Genomic DNA, 27,334 nt, shown 5'->3' with positions numbered 1-27,334 from the left:
ATGGTCAGAGGAAATTCCACTCTGGTGACTGAATTTGTTCTCTTGGGATTCACAGATCATCCAGAGCTTCAGCCCATCCTCTTTGTGCTGTTCCTGGTAATCTATTTGATCACCACGGGCATGGGAGAACCTTGGGCTGTTGGTGTTGATCAGGATAGATTCATGCCTCCACACTTCCATGTACTATTTTCTTGCCAGTTTGTCTGCTTGGATTTGTGCTTTTCCACTAATATGACTCCCAAGATGTTGGTGAACTCCTTATCAGAGAAGAAAACTACTTCCTATGTTGCTTGCTTAGTCCAGTGTTATTTTTTCATTGCCGTAGTGGTTACTGAATATTACATGCTGGCGGTAATGGCTTATGATAGGTACATGGCCATCTGTAACCCTTTGTTTACGGCAGCAATATGTCCAGAGGGGTCTGTATTCTCCTGAATGTTGGTCCATATGTCTATGGGTTCCTTAGTGGGTTGATGGAAACCATGAGGACCTACTGCTTGACCTATTAGTCACTTATATTGTGCTGACCCTCCCCTCAGCTCTCCTGCTCTGACACTTTCATTAAGGAGACATCCATGTTTGTGGTAGCAGGATTTAACTTCTCCAGCTCCCTCTTCATAATCCTCATCTCCTACATCTTCATACTCATTGCCATCCTGAGGATGTTGAAGGCAGGCACTAAGCTTTTTCCACCTGTGGGTCCCACCTGGTGGTGGTGACTGTATTTTATGGGATGCTGTTCTGCATGTATGTTAGACCTCCCATGGACAAGTCAGTGGCATAGTCTAAAATTATTGCTGTTTTCTAAACTTTTGTAAGCCCTATGTTGAACCCCATCATTTATAGTCTGAGGAACAAGAATGTGAAACAAGCTTTTTGGAAATTGATCAGAAGAAATGTACTTTTGAAGTAAAACTACCATGTATCTTTCTTTATAAATTACAGATTTATAAGAATAGGATCCAACTTTAACTGCATTCACAGTAAAGTCAATTTTAAATCTCTAATGAAAAGCTAAAATCTAATGACAAAACATTCAAGACATAGGTACAGGAGATTTATAGTTTTACAGGTATGTGTGAGTGTGTAAAGGGTTGAGTGTGTAAAGGGTTGTGCATTGAGTGTGTAAAGAGTTGGAGGTTATATATGTAGGTATAGTGGATAATTTCTCTTGTACACTTTTACATTTATAACATCATGTGTTACTTTCACACTGTAAAAATTACACATTTTTTTAAAGATTTTATTTACTTATTTATTTATTTGTCAGAGATTGAGAGTGCGCACACGCAGGGGTAGAAGCAGGTAGAGGTAGAAGCAGGCTCACTGCTGAGCAAGGAGCGGGACTTGATCCCAGGACCCTGGGATCATGACCTGAGCCGAAGGCAAACGCCTAACTGACTGAGCCACCCAGGCTTCCCAAAATTATACGTTCTTATAGTAAAACATTCAGTCTCTATAGAAGAGTACAAAGTAAAACATTTTTCCCTTTTCCTTTCCCCCACCTTGATCTTCCATTGTCTCCTTTCAAGGTTACCATTATTAACAGTTTTTTATGTTTTTGGAAAATTTCTCTGTATCTACAAACCAATGCATGGCTATACATGTACACACACACACACACACACATATTTGTCAATACACATGTTGGCTGTCATGAGCTAACTTTTAGTAGGTTGTAATTCTGTAGCATTTGCTCTGCAGGGGTTTCAGTCCCATGGGGTCTAGAGGAATGTGACCAAAAACACTGATTGGGACTTGCTGTCACCTCTGGGAGAAAGAAGTCATGATAACAGCTCCACATCCATGCCTGATATCCATTTCCTCCTCCCCACTTGTGAGAATCGCTTTCAATAAGAACTTTCCTCCTTCTGCCATAGCAGTACACAAAAACTTCCACTTAGTTTTTATATATTAACTCCTGAAGTAGGCAATGAATGTCTCTTACAAAAGCATATGTCTTGCCTCAAAAGAAATCGTGACTCTGTACAGTTTATCTGTGACATCCCAGCCTCCTGGGCTCTGCAGTTGTCATGTCCTCCTTCATCTTTGCCTGTTAATCTATTTTTCAGGAGGGGACAGATATTTTTTATTTGTATCATAATTCAAATTTTATCTGCAAAAATTGTTCTTTGCCACAATTAGTTACTATATATCTAATTTTAGAATTAAACATTGTGACTTACTTGTAAATATTTTGATGCTAAAGAATGCAAAAGACAAGTTGATTTTTTTATAATTTTTTTATTGTTATGTTAATCACAATACATTACATCATTAGATTTTGATGTAGTGTTCCATGAGTCATTGTTCGTGCATAACACCCAGTGCTCCATGCAGAAAGTGCCCTCTTTAACACCCATCACCAGGCTAAACCATCCCCCCAGCCCCCTCCCCTCTAGAACCCTCAGTTTGTTTTTCAGAGTCTGTCATCTCTCCTGGTTCGTCTCCCCCTCTGACTTACTCCCCTTCATTCTTCCTCTCCTGCTATCTTCTTCTTTTTCTTTTCTTTTTTTCTTAAAATATGTTGCGTTGTTTCAGAAGTACAGATCTGTGATTCAACAGTCTTGCACAATTCACAGTGCTCACCATAGCACATACCCTCCCCAATGTCTATCACCCGGCCACCCCATCCCTCCCTCTCTCTTCTGTCTTGTTGTTGGTGTATAGAAATGCCACTGATTTCTGTGCATTGATTTTATATCCTGCCACTTTACTGAATTCCTGTATGAGTTCTAGCAGTTTTGGGGTGGAGTCTTTTGGGTTTTTCACATACAGTATCATATCATCTGCAAAGAGTGAGAGTTTGACTTCTTCTTTGCTGATTTGGATGCCTTTGATTTCTTTTTGTTGTCTGATTGCTGTGGCTAGGACTTCTAATACTATGTTGAATCGCAGTGGTGAGAGTGGACATCCCTGCCATGTTCCTGACCTTAGGGGGAAAGCTCTCAGCTTTTCCCCATTGAGAACGATATTCGCTGTAGGTTTTTCATAGATGGCTTTTATGATATTGAGGTATGTACCCTCTATCCCTATACTCTGAAGAGTTTTGATCAAGAAAGGATGCTGTACTTTGTCAAATGCTTTTTCTGCATCTATTGAGAGGATCATATGATTCTTGTTCTTTCTTTTGTTAATGTACTGTATAATGTTGATTGATTTGTGGATGTTGAACCAACCTTGCAGCCCAGGGATAAATCCAACTTGGTCATGGTGAATAATCCTTTTAATGTACTGTTGGATTCTATTGGCTAGTATTTTGGTGAGAATTTTTGCATCCATGTTCATCAAGGATATTGGTCTGTAATTCTCCTTTTTGATGGGGTCTTTGTCTGGTTTTGGGATCAAGGTAATGGTGGCCCCATAAAATGAGTTTGGAAGTTTTCCTTCCATTTCTATCTTTTGGAACAGTTTCAGGAGAATAGGTATTAATTCTTCTTTAAATGTCTGATAGAATTCCCCTGGGAAGCCATCTGGCCCTGGGCTGTTGTTTGTTGGGAGATTTTTGATGACTGCTTCAATTTCCTGAGTGGTTATAGGTCTGTTCAGGTTTTCTATTTCTTCCTGGTTCAATTTTGGTAGTTGATACATCTCTAGGAATGCACCCGTTTCTTCCAGGTTATCTAATTTGCTGGCATAGAGTTGCTCATCATATGTTCTTATAATTGTTTGTATTTCTTTGGTGTTGGTTGTGATCTCTCCTCTTTCATTCATGATTTTGTTGATTTGGGTCATTTCTCTTTTCTTTTTGATAAGTCTGGCCAGGGGTTTATCAGACTTGTGAATTCTTTCAAAGAACCAGCTCCTAGTTTCGTTGATCTGTTCTACTGTTCTTTTGGTTTCTCTTTCATTGATTTCTGCTCTGATCTTTATTATTTCTCTTCTCCTGCGGGGTTTAGGCTTTATTTGCTGTTTTTTCTCTAGCTCCTTTAGGTGTAGGGTTAGTTTGTGTATTTGAGACCTTTCTTGTTTCTTGAGAAAGGCTTGTATTGCTATATACTTTCCTCTCAGGACTGCCTTTGCTGTATCCCAAAGATTTTGAACAGTTGTGTTTTCATTTTCACTTGTTTCCATGAATTTTTTTAATTCTTCTTTAATTTCTTGGTAGACCCATTCATTCTTTAGTAGGATGCTCTTTAGCCTCCACGTATTTGAGTTCTTTCTGACCTTCCTCTTGTGATTGAGTTCTAGTTTCAAAGCATTGTGGTCTGAAAATATGCAGGGAATAATCCCAATCTTTTGGTACCGGTTGAGACCTGATTTGTGACCTAGGATGTGATCAATTCTGGAGAATGTATCATGGGCACTAGAGAAGAATGTGTATTCCGTTGCTTTGGGATGGAATGTTCTGAATATGTCTGTGAAGTCCATTTGTCCAGTGTGTCATTTAAAGTCTTTATTTCCTTGTTGATCTTTTGCTTAGATGATCTGTCCATTTCAGTCAGGGGGGTGTTAAAGTCTCCCACTACTATTGTATTGTTGTCAATGTGTTTCTTTGCTTTTGTTATTAATTGCCTTGTAGAACTGGCTGCTCCCATGTTAGGGGCATAGATATTTACAATTGTTAGATCTTCTTGTTGGATAGACCCTTTCAGTAGGATATAGTGTCCTTCTTCATCTCTTATTACAGTCTTTGGTTTAAAATCTAATTTGTCTGATATAAGGATTGCCACCACAGCTTACTTTTGGTGTCCATTAGCATGGTAAATGGTTTTCCACCCCTTCACTTTCAATCTGGGGGTGTCTTTGGGTCTAAAATGAGTCTCTTGCAAACAGCATATTGATGGGTCTTGTTTTTTAATCCAATCTGATAGCCTGTGTCTTTTGATTGGGGCCTTTAGCCCTTTTACATTCAGGGTAACTATTGAAAGGTAGAAATTTAGTGCCATTGTATTGCCTGTAAGGTGACTGTTACTGTGTATTGTCCGTGTTCCTTTCTGATCTATGCTGCCTTTAGGCTCGTCTTTGCTTAGAGGAGCCCTTTCAATATTTCTTGGAGGGCTGGTGTCGTGTTTGCAAATTCCTTTAGTTTTTGTTTGTCCTGGAATCTTTTTCTCTCTCCTTCAATTTTCAATGACAGCCTAGCTGGATATAGTATTCTTGGCTGCATATTTTTCTCGTTTAGTGCTCTCAAGATATCATGCCAGTCCTTTCCGGCCTGCCAGGACTCTGTGGATAGATCTATTGCCCATCTAATGTTTCTACCATTGTAGGTTACAGATCTCTTCTCCTGAGCTGCTTTCAGGATTTTCTCTTTGTCTCTGAGACTCGTAAGTTTTACTATTAGATGACGGGGTGTTGACCTATTTTTATTGATTTTGAGAGGTGTTCTCTGTGCCTCCTGGATTTTGATGCCTGTTTCCTTCCCCACATTAGGGAAGTTCTCTTATTATTTGCTCCAATATACCTTCTGCCCCTCTCTCTCTTTCTTCTTCTTTCGGGATCCCAATTATTCTAATGTCTCATCTTATCGTATTGCTTATCTCTTGAATTCTGCCCTCGTGATCCTGTAGTTGTTTCTCTCTCTTTTCTCATCCTCCTTATTTTCCATCATTTGGTCTTCTATATCGCTGATTCTCTCTTCGCCTCATTTATCCTAGCAGTCAGTGCCCCCGTTTTTGATTGCACCTCATTAATAGCCTTTTTGATTTCGACTTGGTTAGATTTTAGTTCTTTTATTTCTCCAGAAAGGGTTTCTCTAATAATAATGGGTCTTGGTAGACCCATTCAGACCCATTCTCTGAATGGGTCTACCAAGAAATTAAAGAAGAATTAAAAAAATTCACATGAATTCTATGTGCTCACTGGAGGAGCAGTGGCCCGACTGGGCCGCGGATCAGTTTATGGCCACCCCGAGCTGAGAGCCCGCGACTCTGCTCCGTCTCTGCAGCCACGCTTTTTTCAAGCCCACCTAGGATCTTTAAAGTCATGATTCTGGACTCTAGGTCTGACATCATACTAATGTCCGTATTGAGTAGGTCCCTGGCAGACGGTACTACCTCTTGTTCTTTTTTCTGAGGTGATTTTTTTTGTCTTGTCATTTTGTCCAGAGGAGAATAGATGAAGGAGAGAACAAAATGCTAACAGGTTAACAACGTCCCCAGCAAATATACTCTATACATATCAGAAAAGACCTGAAACCAGGGAAAAGAAAGGGAAAGAAAGAAAAAGGAAAGAGAAAAAAAAAGCAAAAGAAAAAGATAAAAACAGAACAAAACAAAAAAAACAGAATATGATCAAATATGATCAGGCTAGTGCACAGATCAGTGCCACACTGATTTTGGGCGTATTTTGGTCTGTTAGAAGAAAGTGCCTCCTAAAATTTTAAAGGAAGAAAGACTTATATATGTACAAAATAAGGGTTGATACAATGAAGGGATGGAAGATGACTGTAAAGATGAAAATTATAAAAGATTTATAAAAGGAATTCATACGATAAGAAGTTGTTTGAAAAAAGAAAGAAGAAGATTTAAAAAAAAAGAAATAGAAGAAAAAGAAAAGGGAGAGAATGTGATCAGGCAGGAGACTAGAACAAAGCCATACACTAATGATTTGGGGTATATTTTGATCTGTTAGAAGAAACTGTATCTCAAAATTTTAAAGAGAGAACAACTTATATATATATGCCAAAAATAAGGGTAACTACTATGTAGGGATAAAATATGACTCTAAAAATGAAAAATAAAAAATGCTTTTTTAAAAAAGGGATTGATAAGATTTGGTTGAAAAAGGGAAAAAGAAAATTAAAAAAAAACAGTTAAAAAAATTAACTTTGAAAAACTAATGAATCATGGTAAAAAAAAGCCATGAATTCTATGTGCAGTATTCCCCTAGCGCTGGAGTTCTCCCATTCTCCTTGATCGGTAAACTTGGTCTTGGCTTGCTGGCTGTTTGTGCTGATCTTCTGGGGGAGGGGCCTGTTGCCGTGGTTCCCAAATGTCTTTGCCGGAGGCGGAATTGCCCCGCTCTTGTCTGGCCGGACTAAGTAATCTAGTCAGGTTTGCTCTCAGGAGCTTTTGTTCCCTGCAAGCTCTCGGCAGAGCTTTGGAGGATCAGGGTAAAACGGTGGCTTCTCAATCTACACCCGGAGAAGCTGAGAACTCGGGGCCCCGCTCCTCAGTGCGCCCCCAGAGAAAAGCAGTCACTCCCATGTCCCCGGTCTCCGGCCGCACTCCGTGCTCACCCGGCCTGTGACCGAGCATTTCTATCTCTGGCACCCGACCCCGTGTGGAGTCTCCAAACCCAGCAGATCCCTGCGGTGTGCTCCCGCGCCGCTCCTCCCGGGGGTACGAAGGGGAGTCTCCCCGGCTCTGCCGCTTGTTGGGTCCCTGCTGGAGGAGCAGTGGCCCGACTGGGCCGCGGATCAGTTTATGGCCACCCCGAGCTGAGAGCCCGCGACTCTGCTCCGTCTCTGCAGCCGGCTTCCCTGCTCCGATACCTGGGAGCTCTGCCGCACTCAGGCACCCCGGGTCTTTCTGTGACCCCGAGGGTCCTGAGACCACACTGTCTCGCGAGGGTTCCACCCCCCGCTTAGCCACTGGAGCGACGTCCCTCAGCAGAGCCGACTTCTCAATGTTCCGATTTTGTGCTCCGGGGCTCTAGCACTTGCCAGAAGCGGCCGACGGAGGCCCCCTCCCCCACCGTCTATCCTCCCGAATATCGCCTCGGATTCACTTCTCCGCACGTCCTACCTTCCAGAAAGTGGTCGCTTCTCTGTTCAGAGAGTTGTTGCTACTCTCTTACTTTGATCTCCTGTTGAGTTCGTAGGTGTTCAGAATGGTTTGATCCCTATTCAGCTAAATTCCTGATACCAGACGAAAGAAATCCAGGTCTCCTACTCCTCTGCCATCTTGCTCCTTCCCCTCCCCATAGAGCATAGTCTTATAGGTCAGCAGACTGGTTTGTTTAGAATCCATTCACCTTCCACTTGTCTTATTGTTGGATGAGGTGTTTGAGAGGACAAAACTGCCAGTTGACCCTCAAGCTGGACCAGGGTAATTGGGGGCTCTTCACTCCTTCCCCTGTCTTTGGAATGTTCTCTCACAGTAGGAGTTATTTTCAAGGATGCAGCCTTGGAGAGCAAGGTGTTGTTGAAGACCGTCTGCACGTATATGTGACTGAACCCTGTGAAGGCCTCCATATAAACTTTTAAGATTCTGGCAGGTACCTTTGGAGATTTACTTGTCTTGTGACCACCCAAGACAAGCCTCACGTGTAAGTTTCCTTGCTTGTGAAACTGCCACCTACCAACCTGGAGTGCTCTGCCTCTTTCTTTGGTCTATCTTTGCCCTTGTGTAAAGAAGCCGGGTTCAGATTTCACTGAGAAAACTCCCAAGGTTAGAAATTAAAACTTATAAAAAAAAATGTTGTTTCACTTTAAAGTCACAGAAACCACTCAAAGTGTCTTAATAGAAATAAGTAACAAGCAAATGTGTTTTGTTTTAGTGTTTGTTTTTAAGTAAAATTACAGTAGTATTTTATGAAACTCAAGGGCAGAGAACATAACCAGACCCCACAAGAAACCAGTAGTTGGGCCTTGAAATCAAAGACCAAAGATTCTTCTTGTTTGGATTTCTTCTTTTTCTTTCTCCACAGATCAGCTTTCTGTTTCTCAGTACACAGGGAAGTCTTAAATGGGAACCTCAGCTCCAGAATTCACCTAACATAAGATTAAATGATCAGTTGAGATGCACTGGAATTACAGGATTACAATGGCAAATTCCCTTGAAAGACATCTGATTGACTTATTCTCAGTGATGTGATCACCTCAGCACTACTGTGCTTTTAGGGGTAGGGCTCCTAGTGCAATGACAATGTCACATTCCACCTCTGTGAGGAAGATTCTCAGAAGGGACAGGGTCCTTGTAAACAGGAAAGCAGTCTATGCTGTGTTCCTTGTGTCTCCTTAGCCATTCATTCACTCCAGTCCTCTACCACCATTCAGAGTAGTTACAGGGGTTGTATTAGGCACTAAGAGGGACACACTGTAGAAGATAAACTCATCAAACCCTATCCTGGGAATTGAGCTCCCAGACTGAAAACTTAAACCGTGTGTCTGAGCCAAACCCAGGTGTGTCGTAATATACTGGCAGAATAGCAAAGCAGAAGGGGTATTTGTACTGTAGGTATTTGTACTGTATTTGTACTGGAGGCTGATGGGCTTCATGCAAAAGAATCAGGACTGAGGATCTGTCTTTTATTTTTTTTTAAATAAGCTTATGATACCTGTTTTCCACGCTGGTACCGCCTTATCCCACATGTTCCTCTGTTCTCCTTGGGGCCTGATACAGAGGCACTTGTGGCTAATAGCTCATGCTACTGGAATTTTTGCCTTGGTGGCACATTAATTGCCTTAATAACCCTTTTCTGACCCTTTAATTCTCTCCGCGTCTTACTAACTGCTATCAAAATTAAAAGTTTGTTTTTGTAATCATTTATCTGCCTTCTCTATCAGACTGTTCAGCCCTATCAGGAAGGAATGTGTTTGCTTTGGCTCACAATATCAGGCACAAAGTGGACATTGACCATTTGAATTTGTGAGTGAAAAAATAAATCTATTACATTACAGTTGAAGGTTTAAGTGGATTTTGGATTATTTTGCTTTAGAATCACTGCAACATAGAGCTATATTCTTGGAATATGACAGCAATAATGATTATCATATGTTTTTAAACTACCCCTGGCCTGTCCCCCAACCCTTTGTAAAGTCCTCATATCCCCAAAATTTCAAAGAAACTTTGGAAAGCACAACTTTGCTTAGGAAATTTAGGGATAGGTCTACATTTTTGCTTTGATAAGGTAATAAAAGGGAGTAGAGCTTTCTGAAAGGTAATCCTGATTCTCAGATCTGCATAGTGAAAAATGACATCTTTTCAAAAGACACGATAATTGTGTAACACCAGAGAGTGACCAGCAGTGAGTCCAGTGGTGGTCAGAGGCAGAGTGAGGACTGATGGTTAGCAGACCAGGTACAGGTGGGGGCAGGCTATGAAATGACATTGGGATGGATAAGAAACTTACTTCACCACCTTCCCTGCCCCCTTCTCTGTCTTCCGACTGATATACAAAACAGAAACACTTTTGAAAGAAACAGTTGACTCTTATCAGTTGAATAGGAATTATCCAGGTCAGGACTCTCAGGGTCATATACCTAAAGAGTAGCAATTTGTTAAAAGTCTAAATTCTACTCCTTTAAACATTTCATCTTATTATAGACCATATGAAGAATAGAATTCATGTACAAAATAATTTTACTCATACAGAGGGTGGTAAAAATGAATTTACTCTATCAAAAGATTATAAAAGATTATAAAAACAATATATCTACATATGGCATTGCTCCAAGTCAGACATTGTTCCAAGTCATTTTTTTAAAGTTTATTAGAAGCAAGACATAACATTTGTCAATTGTTTTCCTTAAGGCATTTTCAACCTCTTGGTTCCTCAAGCCATAGATCATGGGGTTTAGCATAGGAATTACTATTGTTTAGAACATAGAGGCCATTTTGTCTGTGTCAAACAAGTGGTTTGATTTTGGCTGCAGATACATGAAGATCAGAGTCCCATAGAATATAGTCACAGCGGTCAGGTGAGAGGCACAAGTCGAGAAAGCTTTCCACCTCCCTTCTGTAGATTGGATTTTCAAGATTGTGGCCACGACGTATAGGTAAGAAATAAGAACAGTGGTCAAAGAGCTGATCATGTTGAATCCAGCAAAAATGAAAATCAAGATTTCTTTGAGGCTGGTGTCTGAGCAGGTGAGGGCCTTCAAAGGGACATCGTCACAATAGCAGTGATTGATGATATTGGGGCCACAATAAATCACTTGGAAAGTAACAACTGTGTGGAGCAAAGCAACACAAAAGCTGTATAAGTAGGGGCCTATTACCAGTTGCGTACACATCTTTCGGAACATAATCACCATGTAGAGAGGAGGATTGCAGATGGCAACATAACGGTCATAAGCCATTACCGCAAGAAGGAACATCTCTGAAATCAGGAAGTTCAGGAAAAAACCCAGCTGTGTTGCACACGCATAGAAAGATATAAACCTGTGCTTGGTCTGGAGGGTCTCCAGGAACTTGGGGGCTACCGATGAAGAGTAACAGAGGTCTACAACGGCCAGATTACTGAGAAAAAAGTGCATGGGTGTGTGAAGTTGAGAATCCAGTTGGATTAATGAAATCATCCCCAGATTCCCTATCAAAGTTAGAGGATATATCACTGAAATGAGCACAAAGAGAATGATTTCAAACTCTCTATGGACTGAAAAACCCAAAAGAATGAATTCCATCACCTTGGAGCTATTCCTTTCAGCCATTTATTCCAGTCTCTTAACTGTTGGAAAAAAAAAAACACCAAGATAGAGCCAGAGACAAATTATTTAGTCAAGGAATTGTCACCAGATGCCAACTCTTACATGTTTTAGCTTCAGAAATTATAGTTCATTGAAGTGGAATATCAGAACAAACAAGTACATCCCATTTCAAACTCTTCTCTCTGGCTGTTTATAATTTTCTGAGGTCAAAAATTGAGGGACAATGAAAAAGAAATCAACTGATAGCTATATAGTAAAAATAACAAAGAAACAAAAAATCTTTATATGTTTATAAAGATATTTAATATTTTAGATTTAGACTATTTTAAATTATATTGGATAAAGGGAAGAAAACAATTTTTTACTTCCCGTCCCTTTATTTCCTTCTTGGTGGAGCAAAACCATAATGTATCAATTTGTCTTTTTGAATAAATACATTTTTTCTATTTTAATAAATATGCATTATGCTAAATGAAAAGGTAAGCGGGATATTCAATGGGAAAAAATGGGCCATTAAATGTTTCTACTTGTGGATCAGGCAAATTTTGAAGTGTATGTGTTAGTTCATTTTCAAATACTGCATTCTAAAAATTAAAAAAATAACACACTTGTGAGAAAGGTTAGAATATGTATATTTTAAAAAGTATAGTTCTTTGGATTATAGTGTTTATGGCATTCTATTTTAGTTACTTCCAACATTTATAGTTAGAAATGTTTTCCACAGTCTCTGATAAATTCTCAGTGAAATAATAGCATACATTCTTACTTTTTTAAGTGGTGGAAATCTCTTTGTCAAAAGAAACAATAATTTTCAGGAAGCAGTACGATGTCATACGATTGTTTGTAAAGTTTTCATTCTTAAAGTAATGACCTTTGGGCGCTGGGTGGCTTAGTCGGTTAAGCATCTGCCTTCGGCTCAGGTCCTGATCCAGGGTCCTGGGGTGGAGCCCGGCATCTGGCTCCCTGCTCAGCAGGGAGTCTGCTTCTCCCTTTCTCCCACTCCCTCTGCCCTTCTCCCCAACCCCAAGCTTGTGCTCTCTCTCTCTCCCTCTCTCGTGTTCTCTCTCTCTCTCAAGTAAGTAAACAAAATATTTTTTTAAAAAAGCAATGGCTTTCATGTCCACAGTTATGAATATATCAGTACCTCATGGTCCAGCTTAGGGATCCAAACTGTCAGTCAGTCTGCAATTTAGGTAACTATAGGAGGAGGAAGCAGACAAATGGGAAAGCCTGAAGTATGGACAGTCGTCCCTTGGTTGGTGAGAATCACTTTCCCTTATTGGATTCTATATTCATAGGACATGCGAAGCCATGTCTTTCTCCAGTTGCCACCATATGCACAGTCTTCTTAGACCCTTGACCCTCACTGCCTTCTCACCTCCACCTCCAGTCAGAATTAATTTATCTTATTCCTCTGTATATAACTCGCCTACAGTTATCACAACCTATATGGTGTGGTTATTGGGAGTTATATGCCTCTTTCCACCTCTGAGATTGTGAAAGCTAACTAATTTCGGGAGGAAAGTAAAAGATAAGAAATTCTCACCATATCAAACACACACATACATAAATACAGTGTGTGAAACAGAAAGAATCATCTCCTTTCCTCCACAAAGGTATTACCCAAAGGAAAACAGTCTTGTCTAAATAGAAAAATTGTCTTTTAAATTTTCTCTTCTTCCTTTATTGACTCACCTTAATACTGTAAAAGGTACCTAATGCATTCTCCAAAAATAAATAAAATATATACATGCATATTTTTACACACACAACACATACATGTACTCATACATATATAAGTGATATATATGGATGAATATATACACATGTTTATACATATAAACACACACATACATACTCGCATACATAAAATCTGACATGAAAACAATTATCTGTCTCATTTATTTCTTTTCTCCTTGGTAGAACCAAAGCTCACCTTGTGAGAGGTGTGTTTGGATAGAATTTTGGAACTGCCTTGTCTTCCTGCACTGGCATCATACCATAGCTTTTTGTGCTATAAGTCCCTACTCTGGGTGTAGAACAGAAGGGGAAATGGAAAAGTGTTGATGGGATAACTTCGGATGTTTGAGAGGTAGAAGTTTTAGTCCTGGGTTGCTTTTCTTTGTACACACACTGGAATCAGGCTCATTTCCTTTCCTTATACATCCATTAAAAGAAAGGAAAAAAGTGCAAAATCCACACTTTCATCAATTTCAGATTTTGGAAAGACCAGCCCCCATTTTTATGTATTATTTTCACTTGTGAATATCTTTTTAATACATATCCCTTAAACTCATCAAGATTTTCTTCTGAGAGAATGGCAACTCACACACAAAAGCTTGTCTTCTACAGAAACTGACCTCTGAAGTTTTATCGACAGATGAGACATATTTCTTCCAAAGGAAGCCTGAGTCTCAGGGAGTTGTTGAGGGGAATAGCTTATTTTGGGAGTGTTAGGAGGCTTATTTCATTCTTGTGTTAAGATGACAGCTTCATCCAGTTGGAGCAGAGTCAGACAGGGTTAACTACTTTCTTTTTAATGGGGAAAACTGGATGACTTGGGGAAGGAGATCTGTGGAAATAAACAACATTACCTGTTTAACCTACCTGGTTGTGGAAGAAATCTTCCCCTGAATGTTTTCACAGGGTTCTCCTTCCAATGACACTATCCAATTGACGGTGAGGGTATGTGAATGTGTGATATAGGCTTTATACAATGGAATCTTTATTCCCTAGTGAGTTAATTCCCAGTGTTCCCCAGACATGAGTGCCTTAGGGTCACTGACCCTCCAGGGCACAACTATGATTAAAAAATTCTAATTAGAAAAAGATTAGTCCATAAAACAAAATTTACATTAGGTCATATTCAAATTAGAATGATCTCACCATAAAATCACTAGTCTTTGGTTACATACGTCCATTCCAATTTGTGGAAACAAAACAAAGAAAAACAAAACCAAATGGCAAGCAATTGAGATGTTACGACCATTTCTAATGTCATCATTTGTTTAAATTGTCCCTTCCCGTCCCTGTGACCGTCTTCGAGCGATTCTGATTTAATCATTTGTCTTATCTAGCTGAGTGTGATTTATACCTAGAAGTTATAAATTTTTAAGTAGGCAATTCTGTTTATTTTTTCTTTTATTAAGTGAGCACATGAAAAAGTAACAAATCCTCTTTATTTATATTTTAGAGAGTTGACATTTAATTTTTTAAAGTCATGTGGCATTAATTTGTTGTATGACCTAAGACAAGAACCTAAGCTATTTGTCCAAATAGTTAATTGCCCTGATGTTATTTAATTAAATAACCCATCTCTTTCTTATTAATTTACAATTGAAAAATATCATTTTATTTACTAAAATAATTCAATAAAATCAACTAGCTTCTAAATACCTTGGAGTTCTAGAAACCTATCAAAAGCATTTTTATATATCCTTTCTTTTTTAAAAAAATCTTTTACAGACTATAAATAAAATATCTGCATATATATGCTGATTATAAAACTTTATCTGTAGGAAGATATAAATGCAAATATAAAAATAAATATATGCCACATATAAATATATATCATCTACCAGAGGTAACTGCTCTTTAAATTTAGAGAGACTTTTGTCTCTCCTTTTCCTTTATATTTTTATGTATTTCATTAAATTGGGCTCATATGAAAACTTACTACCTATAATTACCATTTTTTAACCAGCAATATATCAGGATTTTCCATACTATTTAAATTTCTTTCCAAAGCGTGTTTTCTACTGTATCTATAACAGTTCTTATTTTGACATTTTGTGATTTTTTTAAATTAGTAAAATAATAATTCTTTTATTCAAAATTTGTTTTGAATAATCCAGTATTTTAGGGTAGAATGTTAATAAATGGAAATGTTGAAAAACAGGATTTGTCTACTTTAAAACTTTTTACTTGTTGCTATTTTTTTTTTCTGGAAATGTACCTTAAACAGCTGTTTGTGTTTACATGTTGTCTGCAATTTATGCCTACTTCTCTTGAATTCATCCCAACAGACTTCTGTCCCATTATTCTCTTGAAAATCCCTTTAATAAGATCGTGTTAATTAACAACATTCATCAACAATATTTGCCAAATTAATGATTCCTAGATTAGCTTTCTTCACTTGGATTCCTACATCCTCCTGATTTTCCTCCTGGATATTCTTTCTCAATTTTGTGGGTTCCTGCTCATTGCCTTCAGTTCTAAGTGTTGAGGAGTCCCAAGCTCAGTGCTTTCTCAGTTTGTCTATATCTGTAAATGTTTCTTTGCTAATTTCACTTGGTCTTACACCATTTAACAGTGTCAGTATGTCAGTGATTCCCAATGTGACTCTTCCTCCCGGTATATATATATATATATATATATATATATATATATATATTACTCAGCCATCAAAAAAATGAAATCTTACCATTTGCAACAATCTGGATGGAACTAACAGGTATTATGCCAAGTGAAATAAATCAATCAGAGAATGACAATCATCATATTATTTCACTCATATGTGGAATTTAAGAAACAAAATAGAGGATCATAGTGGAAGGGAGGGAAACATAAAATAAGACAAAAATCAGAGAGGAAGAAATATCATAAGAGACTCTTAACTCTAGGAAACAAATGAGGGTTGCTGGAGGGGAGGTGGGTGGAGGGATGGGGTAACTGGGTGATGGGCATTAAGGAGGGCACGTGATATAATGAGCACTGGGTGTTACATGCAACTGATGAATCCCTAACCTACCTCTGAAACTAATAATACACTATATGTAAATTAATTGAATTTAAATAAAATTAAAAAAAATTAAAAAAAGGTTTTTATGGGTATTTTATTTTAAAAATTTTATTAAAAAATTAAAAAATAAAATTAAAAAAGTGTTTTTTACAGATACTTATTTAATCATTGGCAAAATGTAAATTTGTCATTTACATTTTATTTTATTTTTTTAAGATTTTATTTATTTATTTGAGAGAGAGAACGAGATAGAGAGCATGAGAGGGGAGAGGGTCAGAGGGAGAAGAAGACTCCCTGCTGAGCAGGGAGCCTGATGCGGGACTCGATCCCAGGACTCCAGGATCATGACCTGAGCCGAAGGCAGTCGCTTAACCAACTGAGCCACCGAGGCGCCCATTTACATTTTAAATAATAACATTTAATATTAGAAATGTATATTTTATCAATGATTAAATAAATACAATAAAAGAGGAAACACAATTGTAAAATAACAAGCTTGCAATCCAGCAATTGCCTGCTAGATATTTACCCAAAGGATACAAAAATACAGATTCAAAGGGGCACATGCACCCCAATGTTTATAGCAGCATTATTAACAATTGCCAAACTATGGAAAGAGCCCATATGTTCACTGACTGATGAATGGATAAATATGTGGTATTATAAGCAATGGAATATTATTCAGCCATCAAAACAAGCCCTGCTTTCTAGAAGGGCTTTCTGATCATAGCATATGTCAAAATCGTAATTGTGAAAAAAGTAGTAGTTTGACACTGCATTTGAAAGATTTTCAGGCGCCTGGGTGGCTCAGTTGGTTAAACAACTGCCTTTGGCTTGGGTCATGATCCCGATCCCATGTCCTGGGATTGAATTCCACATCGGCTCCCCCTGCTCAGTGTGGAGCCTGCTTCTCTCTCTGCCTCTGCCTGCCACTTCCCCCCATGCTTGTGCTCTCTCTCTCTCTGTCAAATAAATAAGTAAAATCTTTAAAAAAAAAGAAATTTCCATTACTGATTATTTTTCCAAATTTTTTGATACTGGTGAATATTCAGTAACTCGGTACAGAATTTAAAAGTTCCAGAGTGCCTATTGTCCTCCATACTACATAATATGAAAGCAGTTAGTGTTTCCAGTTTTAGTCAGGCTCCAGAGGTTCAGGATATCTGAGAAATTAAGAAAAATGCCAGCTTCTGTCACTGCCCTTCTTCATCTGGTAATTTTAATTAAATAATTGCTTGTCATTAAGAAAAAACTGAAGTCAGAGTTTAGTCCAGTGCTGACGATGAAACTGTCTCTCTGTGTCTTATTATAAAACTCATCATTGCAAACAGAATTCCCTACTGTAATTGCTTCAAGGAGGCTCCTTGCTAATCAGTTTCAAGGGGGCTTGTTAAAATGACAAGTTTTTCAGCTTTTTCATGGGGACATATTAAATGGAACCAATCTCAGCAAACATAAAGTTTCAGTTTAGAATTAATGAATCTGCAGTTTAGTTTGAGTGTGTGGAGATAATTATCTGATTCCTTGGGGATGGCTATTTCCTCTACCTTGAACTGCCTTCCTTGGGGAAATAAGACAGTGTAGTGGGAAGAGAAGGGGATGTGGAGCCAGATCTAGGTTTGCATGCACACCCTTCTACTACCTATCCATGTGCTCTTGGGAAGGCCATAAATTCTGAGCCTCAATGAAGAAATGAAAATGCTACTTATAGCACAGGGCTATTTCAAAGAGTAAACCCATAATGGATATTAATTACTTTGCAAACTGCAAATTGATCATGTAATGATTATGAATAGAATATTTATGATCATAATAAATAACAGGGACTAAAATTTATTGGGTGTTTATTATGTGCCAGGCAAGATACTAAAAAGGTCTACATACATATCAGTCAAAAAGCAATTCTTATTCTCCCCCCAAACAAGAATCCCACTCTCACAATGAATTCCACATCATGCCCAGGGAATAGTAAACTATTAATCACACCTCTAAATTCTCTCATTTTTCAAGGCATACACATCAGCTGCAACATGTAATTTTTTTTCACTTTTGAATAACTCAAATTGTGATGTTTCTACATGCCAGTCTTTTTCAAATTCATTGGATGTAATTCCATAATGTTAAGCCACTATCTTCTCTGAGGGAGCTCTTGAAATACATCTGATGTATCAGTCTTGTATAGGAGATGTTTCTATTATTTCTCTATATATGGGGTTTAGGCAGAACTCATTAGTATGATCGATAATGTTCTGTATCCATAGTCTTGACTGTCTTTTCTAATTTCTCCTGCTTTTTCCTTCCCTGTCCACCACCAAATTCATTTTCTTCATTGATTGTGGCTATACATTTTGTCTTTGCATATTCTCTACCATTGAAATAACTTTCCCACAGCTTTTCTGCTCTATAATGGCTAATTCTCTATCTCATCTTCTTAGTACAAGTCAAAAGTTAACATCTTGGTAAAATTTTCAGTAAATTCACACAACTTTCTCTTCACCTGATCCCTCAAAGAGGGAAGAGTGCTGATTGATTATTTCTCAGGATACTCTGGGTCTTCCTTATGTCACTGTTATATTTTTCATGCTGTATTATAATATGCATTTTCCTTGTTTGTCTCTCTCATTAGACTCTGAGCTACCTGATAAATACAATAATATAAATAAAATAAATAAACATTTTAAAAATCATTTTTAGTAATTAGGGGAATAATTTGAATAAAATGATCTAAAAGAAAAGGAACAGCATAGTAGATTATTATTATTTCTATAGTGCCTTTTTATTTGAATATTTTTAATGTATGTCTTAGTTCAGTACATACATATATAATAGATCTCACAATATTGTTAATAGATTTTTCCCATTTTGTTTTTTAAAAATTTATTTCTTTATTTTAGGGCAGAGGGAGAGGGAGAGAGAGTTGTAAGCAAACTCTGCACTGAGCATGGAGCCTGAAGCGGGACTCGATCATGACCTGAGCTGAAACCAAGAGTTGGACACTCAACGAATGCACCACCCAGGCACCATTAAGTTCTTGACATTTCTAGTAAATAAGAGTGCCATTGGTTCTGGTGAAATTTAATTATTCTGATTTGTTGATTTCCTTGGGTTTTGCTAATCACATCTTTTGTGAAATATGTTTTTATTCCTTTCTTTAAAAAACTTATGTCTCTTATTTTTCCTTTGTACAGATTTCCTGGCCTCTATGATAATACTTTTCATAGAGATATATTGATTTTTAATCCCCCAGCTAATATGACTTACAAATTTTAAAACATCTTTATTCTTATAATAAATGAATTATTAGTAGTAAATATTTTTAGTAGGGACATTTTCAAACATACACAAAATGACAGATTTGATATAATAATCCCTACCCCAGTAACAATAGTCCAACTTCCGTATCTACATTAATGGTCAGATATATTTTATCCATACTTCTTACCCTATCCACTAGCCCCCAAAAGTTGTTTTGAAATAAATCTCAGAATTCACACCATTTCATCTATCAGTGTTCTCCAGGCAAAGACCACCAGGAGAACCTCAAGTCAAAGTTGTGTTACTGTTGCTTGTTTCAACCAGGGAGGTTGAACACCATGGAAAACAGGTCCATCTCAATAAGGGGACTTAGGTATCAAGCTTGATATGGGATTTCATCCTGTAATGTCATTTAGGGTAGAGTCAGGAAAACATGGTTGCACTCTGAATTAGGTGCTGTCATTGAGTGGCTATGTTTTTATGATTTGATATGTTAATAGTTCTTATTTAGAACATGGACAAATTGGAGTCAGGCTAAACCTTTAATTGGTAAAGAAGCAACAGTCCCTTATATTAGCCAGATGAAAAGGATATTTGACCATTTTTGTGGTTTAGACATAATGTTCTTGATTTTGTCTAGATCTCCAACATTATTACTGAGTGACTCTGTTTTTGTCTTGCCATTGCCAAGTAAACTTTTCTCAGTTGGTGATCTGTAAAATTATTGATATATCAGTAATATTACTGATATGATACTACAGCTTAGCTTTTAGTGTCAGACCAGATCCCACCTGACAGTTGTCAAGAGATGTTTTTTCTTCCTCATATCCACACATATCTCACTGAAGATATATAATTTTGATCACATGGATAAAGTGTAGAGTTAACATTTTAAGCAGATAGTAAATATCCATACACGTACAGATCATTTCCTCATTTCTAGGAATAGTAATCTTGTCCATTCTTTAAATCCTATCTTGAGTGCTTCATTTATCCAAAGGTCTTAGAATGTACCCACCCTCACTTAAATAAATAGAAGTGATCTTACTTTACTAACAAATTCCCAAAGCATTTAATTTTCAAAAAACAAAAAATGAGAGGACTTGCAATGGAATTTGAGAATTATTGATCAGATTCCTGTCAATAAACCTATGTAATTCAACTGAAGAGCTGTGAACAAGCAAAGAATAGTGAGGCATCTAGATACTAACAAGAGTGCAGTCTTATCACCACTGCAAGGTCTGAAGGGACATAGGGAGTTGTAGGAGCCCAATGGGAGCAAGGTTGTGGATCAGGGGCTGACTGGAGGGAGTCAGAAAAAGGGTTGCATCTGCTGTTTGAGACATGGTACAAAAGTGAGGAGAGAGCAGGGGCAGAGACAAAGTGCCCTGACCTCCCTCTCTTGGTGCCATCAAACCTCTTGTCACAACTTCCTTTTGGCCGCATCCAGTTAGATCCAGCTCTCATGCATGCCTGGGAGATGCAGTCATTATGTTTATGCTTAGAGCAGAGAAGGGAAGAGAAGTACCAATTAATGATTATGTTTGGGGTCAAAGTATGGTTCTTCCACTTACCCAGTGTGTGACCTTGAGCAAGGAGCCCAATCTCTCTATACTTTAGTTTCTTCTTTTGAAAATAATAATAATAATAATACTTATATCACAGGATTGTTATGAAAATTAAATGTATATATAATTATACATAAATATATAAAAATTTATAAAATATATCATATATAAATATATAAAAATTACACACACACACACACACACAAAGTGCCTGGAACAATATGAGTGACCCTAAGTAAATGTTTGTGGATATTATCGTTAGTGAAGACAGTGATGTTCTTTTATTTACTTATAGGGGGAAACTGAGAGAATTACTTAAGGTCAAGGAGCCCTAGTTTCCTCATTTGTTTAAATGATCATGTTAAATTAGATGATCTCAGATATTTACATTGAGGATGACGCAAATAATTAGTTGTAAGGCCTTCAGAAATTGAAAGCAAGGGTTAGTGTTGGTAAGGTTGTGGAAAAATTGCCTTGTACATAATTGGTAGGAATATAACATGGTATAGCTGCTATATGGTAGGCATTATAGAGGTTCCTCAAAAAATGAAAATAGAACTACCATATCCTTCATCAATCTCACTTCCAGATATATATCCAAAAGAATTGAAATAAAGATCTAGAAGAGATATCTGCATCCTCATGTTCCTTGCATCATTACGCCTAATAGCCACAACGTGGAAACAACTTAAATGCCCATTGATGGGTGATAAAGAAAATGTGGCGTATACATACAATAGAATATCATTCAGCCTTGAAAAAGAAGGACATTCTTCCATATGTGACAACATGAGGACATTACGCCAAGTGCAATAAGCCAGCTACAGAAGGATGAATACTGCATTATTCTAAGTAGAATAATGAGGCATCTAATGTAGACTCATAGAAAGAGCAGAATGGTGTTTGCCAGGGACTGGGGGTGGAGGAAATGAGAGTTGTTTGCTATGGATAGAAAAGTTCCATAATGTAAGATGAATAAGTTCTAGAGCTGTGCTGTACAACATTTTGTCTATAGTTAACAGTGCTGTATTGTGCCCTCAAAAAATTGTTAAGGGGTTTGATCTAATGTGAAATATTTTTACCATGATTAAGAAAAGAAAACTGAAAAAAAGTGTGGTTTATCAAATGCCAAGAAGTGAGACCATAAACAATTTTCCAGATTTCAGAGGAAATCTGACAAAGAATTGAAAAGCATTCATTGAAGATATCAGTAGGATAATAATCAGACAAGCTATAAAGAACTGGCTTCAGTTGTGGGGGGAAACCTGGATTGGAAAGAGCAAAAGATTGGGGGAAATTGGAAGCAGTAGACAAATTTTCCAGGAATTTTTGCTTCTGCTATGAGTTTTGTTTTACACACACATGTCTAGTAATATATGATATATATTAGACTTGAAAATGATTTTCTAGTTTGAAATTTGGTGAGAAACTGGATTTCCCTTCTTGTACAGATTTACCAAGGTAGAATCTGAAACTGGTTTTCAGGTGTGATTTTGGATTATTTTGGCTTTATTTATTTTTTGTTTCCTCTTACTTTTTAAAGCAAACATCTTCTGAACACTTATTAGTTACCCTAGAGTTTAAAGAGTCCTTCACATACGTTAATTTATTCAATACTCACAAAATCATAAAAGATGTACCATTTTTATTTGATTTTACAATTGAGGCTTAAAAAGAATATGGACATTGTCCAAGGCCTCATAAGTTAGTTATTCAGGATTTAAGTCTTGGTCTTTTCCTTTCACAAAACTTGAATTTTTATTCAAATGAACCAAGGTTCACTGTCTTTTCATGTTGTTTCTAGTAGCATAGTCTATTTTTGCCTTTATGGAAATTGTCTGATTGGTATACTTGAAGTATGGTTCCTTCAGGAATACAGATAATTAAAAGATTTTTTAACCTTCCCAGTATAATTTGTCCAGCTCATTTTAATTTGAGAAAAATAAGAAAGGAAATATTACAGCTTTCAGATATCTCCAGAGGTTCAAATTTAAACCCAAAGGGATGTAGGAACTAATAAATCACCCATACAACTTCAGAATGAGCTCAGTGGGAGCTAGGGTCATTGCTAAGCAGGTGAGTCATGGAGTTTGTATATGGAATGAATCACCAATGCTCTACCAATAGCCAGGCTTCCCATTAGAAACCTCTCCCCTTGGTGAACTGTGGTATTCGATGGAATCAGTCTGCTTTTAGAGATAACACCTATAACATCCTAACTGCATTTCTTAGTTTCATACACCTCATTGTCACACTCTTTTCTTTTCAGTACTTTCTAAAGGATGTCTGCTTCTTTCTTCATCTCCCGTTCCCTGTTCTTCCCTCTTTCCTTCCCTCCCTGCCTTTTCTGTCTGTCTATCTCTCTCTCTCACATACACACATTCCTTAAATGACTCATACTGAGTTATCTAGATAATCTAGAATCACACCCTCTGTCCTTCAGTAATACTCACAAAAGCTAGTTGTTATTATATGGCCAATGGAGGAGAAATACAAGGGCAGGTGGGCTCTCTGTCTAAAATTCTCTTATGAGAATGGGTGACCAAGAATGGTTCTACACTTAAGTGCTGGTAACAGTGTTTTTCTATCCTTGGCCTTTGGAAACACCAAATGTACTGTAAAAATTTCCCTCTAAATTAAAGAATGGGTACTCACTGTAATTTTTGAATCCTGACATAAAATAGAAATCCACTGGATTTCATTTTTCTAATTTTGCTTCTCAGAAGAGATGTTTGGCCTCAGGAAGGGTTTTAAGGCAATCAGACTCACACCCATGCTTCTTAGCCCTTCCTCATGTCATGTCATGTCATTGGTATGTGTTTTGAGATACACAGAGGGCACATCTGAAGGTTAAAGAAGTCACGATGTCTGCACACCTGTACACCTGTACACCTAGTGTACTGGTGGTGCTCAGTGTGCCTCTGCAAGCTGGTAAGCTCTAGGGAAGAAACCAAGCTTGGTGAAGCCCTGGAATGAAAGACGCTTAGCTTGGAGAAGCCATACAGACCCTTATAAAGCAGGGAGAAGGACCTGGATAAGACTAGGCAGTGAGTAAATCAGAAAATAACTTGACTAATAGAGAGAATATGAGAGAAGAGGTTTCCCAATGACTATTTCCTTCTTCCCTATTTATTGAACTCTTTTTCTGTGCAAAGCTTTGCCATTGTGTTAATTGCCAAAATGTGTAGACATATTAGAGATATGTCCCTAATGCTTAATAAGCAGAGACAAACCCTTTAAGAATTAGTACAAAGGAGAGATTTAATGTGCTTGGCAACTATGTTTTGAGAACTTCGATGGGCAAAATGGCTCTACATAAGACTGATGGAGAACCAAATAAATGAAGTTGCTCATTGTTAAAAACAGTATCCAACTAGCTGAAAGGACTAAAAGTGATCATTACTGATTAATTTAGTACCCAAATAACTGAAAATAACAAGTATTTGCCTCATTATACATAGTTAAGTAAACATCTAAAATTTTTCACCAATAGTTTAAATAGGTATAAAAGATGTAATTTTTCACGTTATAAATATTGGCATTCATATATATAAATATGAATTTACATATACATATATATGTATACAAACATACACATATATGCCTAAAGTTATGTATCAAAAATAGTGTAATATTATGGTAATCAATAATTACCATCATCCATTGAAAATACAGAGACTCTTTTGTAAAATTAGGTAGTATAGAACATTTCTTTTTTTTTTTTGTCCTTGAATTCATTTGTTCATTCAATTTCCACCAAAAGAAAAAGTAAACCTAATGTAATATATTTTATTATGGAAATTATTTCCCTGGTTATTTTGCCTTACTCCCCTAAAACTCAAATACATGTACACACACTGATTGTATTCTTGTAACAATAAGTTCTATAGCTTTTATATGTTACAGTAGTAACAGTAAAATATTTTTGTTACAAAAAAATATTATAATATTTTACAGTAGTAAAGTATTTCTATTTGAGTTATAATTACAATTAAATAATTAAAAAACCTATATACTTCCAATGTTGATGAATAATTATTTAGTATAGATTTAACTTTCATTTGAAATTTATCTTATCAATGAGATGGGGGTATATTTATGTATCATATGAAAAGAATTATCTAAATGACCAAATGTTGGAGCAAGCGATCATAACATGATTCCAGATCAGGGAGAGATATGCCTTGCATTTGTAAACTGTGAAAAGTGTTGAGTTTGGAAAAGGGAAGACAAAAACAAATACAAACAAAAAAACAAGATCACAGGTGCCTTCTCAGACAAATGAGTTTCAGAAAGAAACAGATAAAAAAAAATGGAGGGATTGAAAATTAATTTTCTTCAAAATATTCTTGTCCTTGTAACTTTTGGTGAGTCTTTTCATGTGAGTAGAAATAGCCTTACTCCACCTTGAATTCCACTGGCATGGTGGAGTCACTGATACTCAAACAAATTCAGCCATAGGTCAGGCAAACAAAACCAAAAGAGAAATAAAAGCAAGTTTGAAAGTAGAGCTGATCTCTGCTTGCCGCGCTCATGAATTTGTTCTTTAGGCTACTTATTCCCAAACACCTCTGTATATTGGAACCACCGAGGGGGCTTTACAAATCCTGATGCCTGGGGGCTGATCAGACATTCTGATTAAATTGGTAGGGGGTGCCTGGGCATTGAAATGTTAAAAACTCCATAGGTGATTCCAATGTGCAGTCAAATTTGAGGCAAAACTCACTTTAGGAAGGATACAATGAAGCAAGAAACAACGGTGTTTATTAAGTAAATCTTTAGGTGAATATGTCAATGATTTTGAGGACTTCACCTCAAAATTGACAGAGATGTGGAAACGACGGAATAATTAGTAAGACTTTGAGACAGTGTTTGCTTTAGAACAACCTATAGAAACTAATTGGAGGCTACGAGAAAAAATTACTTTTAAAAAAATTAGAGGAATTGATAAAATAATCCAGAGAGTTGTAAGGTAGATACAAAATAATAAATGCTATATTTTATGAGCACTTTAACAAATGTTTGCAGGTAATCTTGTTTCTAGGTGATTTAAAAGTTTCTTGAGTTTGGAATCCAACCTCCACCTTCATATTAATATTAATATAGGTTCATTTATGAGTTACCTATTTTTGTGCTGCCATATTTATATACATACAAAGAAAAGATAGTGGCGGCAAAAACGCTGAAATCTTAGTGTTAGTTGTCTCCAGTGTTTTCTATCAGGTGGTATTGCAATTTTAACCAGCACACTTCTATATTCTCTAAAATTACAAAGCAAAACAACATTCAAGAAAGCTATTCTGAGAGTATGGTAATCCTCTTCCTGAGGCAAGAATGCATGTCATCAGAGAGCTAAGGTGTACTTTTTGCCCACAAGACACCATGATTCAAGGCAAGAAGACAACAGTGATCATCTTTTGCCAGCACAAGCAGGGGTCATGAGAAATGTCATTTGTATTCTTCAACTTGCAGCAAAATCAACAAAATTTACCAGGATAAATGGCCAATGTCAATATCACCTATGTCACTGAGTTCATTCTAAAGGGAATTACAGACCGGCCAGAGCTTCAGGCCCCATGCTTTGTGGTGTTTTTCATCATCTATCTGGTCACAGTGCTGGGCAACCTGGGGTTGATAACCTTAATCAGGATTGACACTCAACTCCACACACCTATGTACTATTTCCTCAGTCACTTGGCCTTTGTTGACCTTTGCTACTCCTCTGCTATCACACCAAAGATGATGGTTGTTGTGGAACTCAATACTATTCCTTTCCATGCTTGTGCAACACAACTGGGCTGTTTTCTCGCCTTCGTGATCACCGAGTGTTTCCTTTTGGCTTCCATGGCCTATGATCGCTATGTGGCCATCTGTAGTCCCCTGCACTATTCAATCCTGATGTCAAGAAGACTCTGCATTCAATTAGTGGCAGTTCCATATATATACAGTTTTTTGGTTGCCCTGTTCCATACCATTATCACCTTCCGTCTAACTTACTGTGGCCCTAAAGTAATTAACCATTTCTACTGTGATGACTTCCCTCTCTTGGCTCTGTCCTGCTCAGACACACACATGAAGGAAATTCTGATCTTTGCCTTTGCTGGTTTTGATATGATCTGTTCCTCTTCTATCATCCTCACCTCCTACATCTTTATCATTGCTGCCATCCTAAGGATCCGCTCTACACAGGGGCGATGCAAGGCCATTTCCACCTGTGGCTCCCATATGGTGGCTGTCATTATTTTCTATGGCACCTTGATCTTTATGTACCTGCAGCCTAAATCAAATCACTCCCTGGACACAGACAAAATGGCATCTGTATTTTACACAGTGGTGATCCCGATGTTGAACCCCCTGATCTATAGTCTAAGGAACAAAGAGGTGAAAGATGCTTCAAAGAAAGCCTTGGATAAAGGTTGTGAGACCTTAAAGCTATTAAAATTAAGAAAATAA

The 27,334-nt window shown here is 37.4% G+C and overlaps 2 protein-coding genes across 2 annotated transcripts; one reads left to right on the top strand and one right to left on the bottom strand.

The window, feature by feature from the left end:
• On the top strand, window positions 1–27,334 carry LOC113914681 (olfactory receptor 1038). The gene is given in 7 exon segments (XM_027580111.2): window positions 1–126; window positions 128–203; window positions 206–391; window positions 394–484; window positions 486–535; window positions 538–571; window positions 26,380–27,334. Coding segments are annotated over 7 exon segments (1,518 nt in total).
• Window positions 10,487–11,320, bottom strand: LOC113915357 (olfactory receptor 1038-like). Its single transcript, XM_027581216.2, has one exon. The coding sequence runs from the start codon at window positions 11,318–11,320 to the stop codon at window positions 10,487–10,489; it is 834 nt and encodes a 277-aa protein (XP_027437017.1).

This window comes from Zalophus californianus, chromosome 11 (assembly GCF_009762305.2).
Source record: "Zalophus californianus isolate mZalCal1 chromosome 11, mZalCal1.pri.v2, whole genome shotgun sequence".
NCBI classification, from domain to species: Eukaryota; Metazoa; Chordata; class Mammalia; order Carnivora; family Otariidae; genus Zalophus; species Zalophus californianus.
The sequence above is the reverse complement of the archived record's forward strand: the minus strand, read 5'-3'. Positions and strand labels throughout refer to the sequence as shown.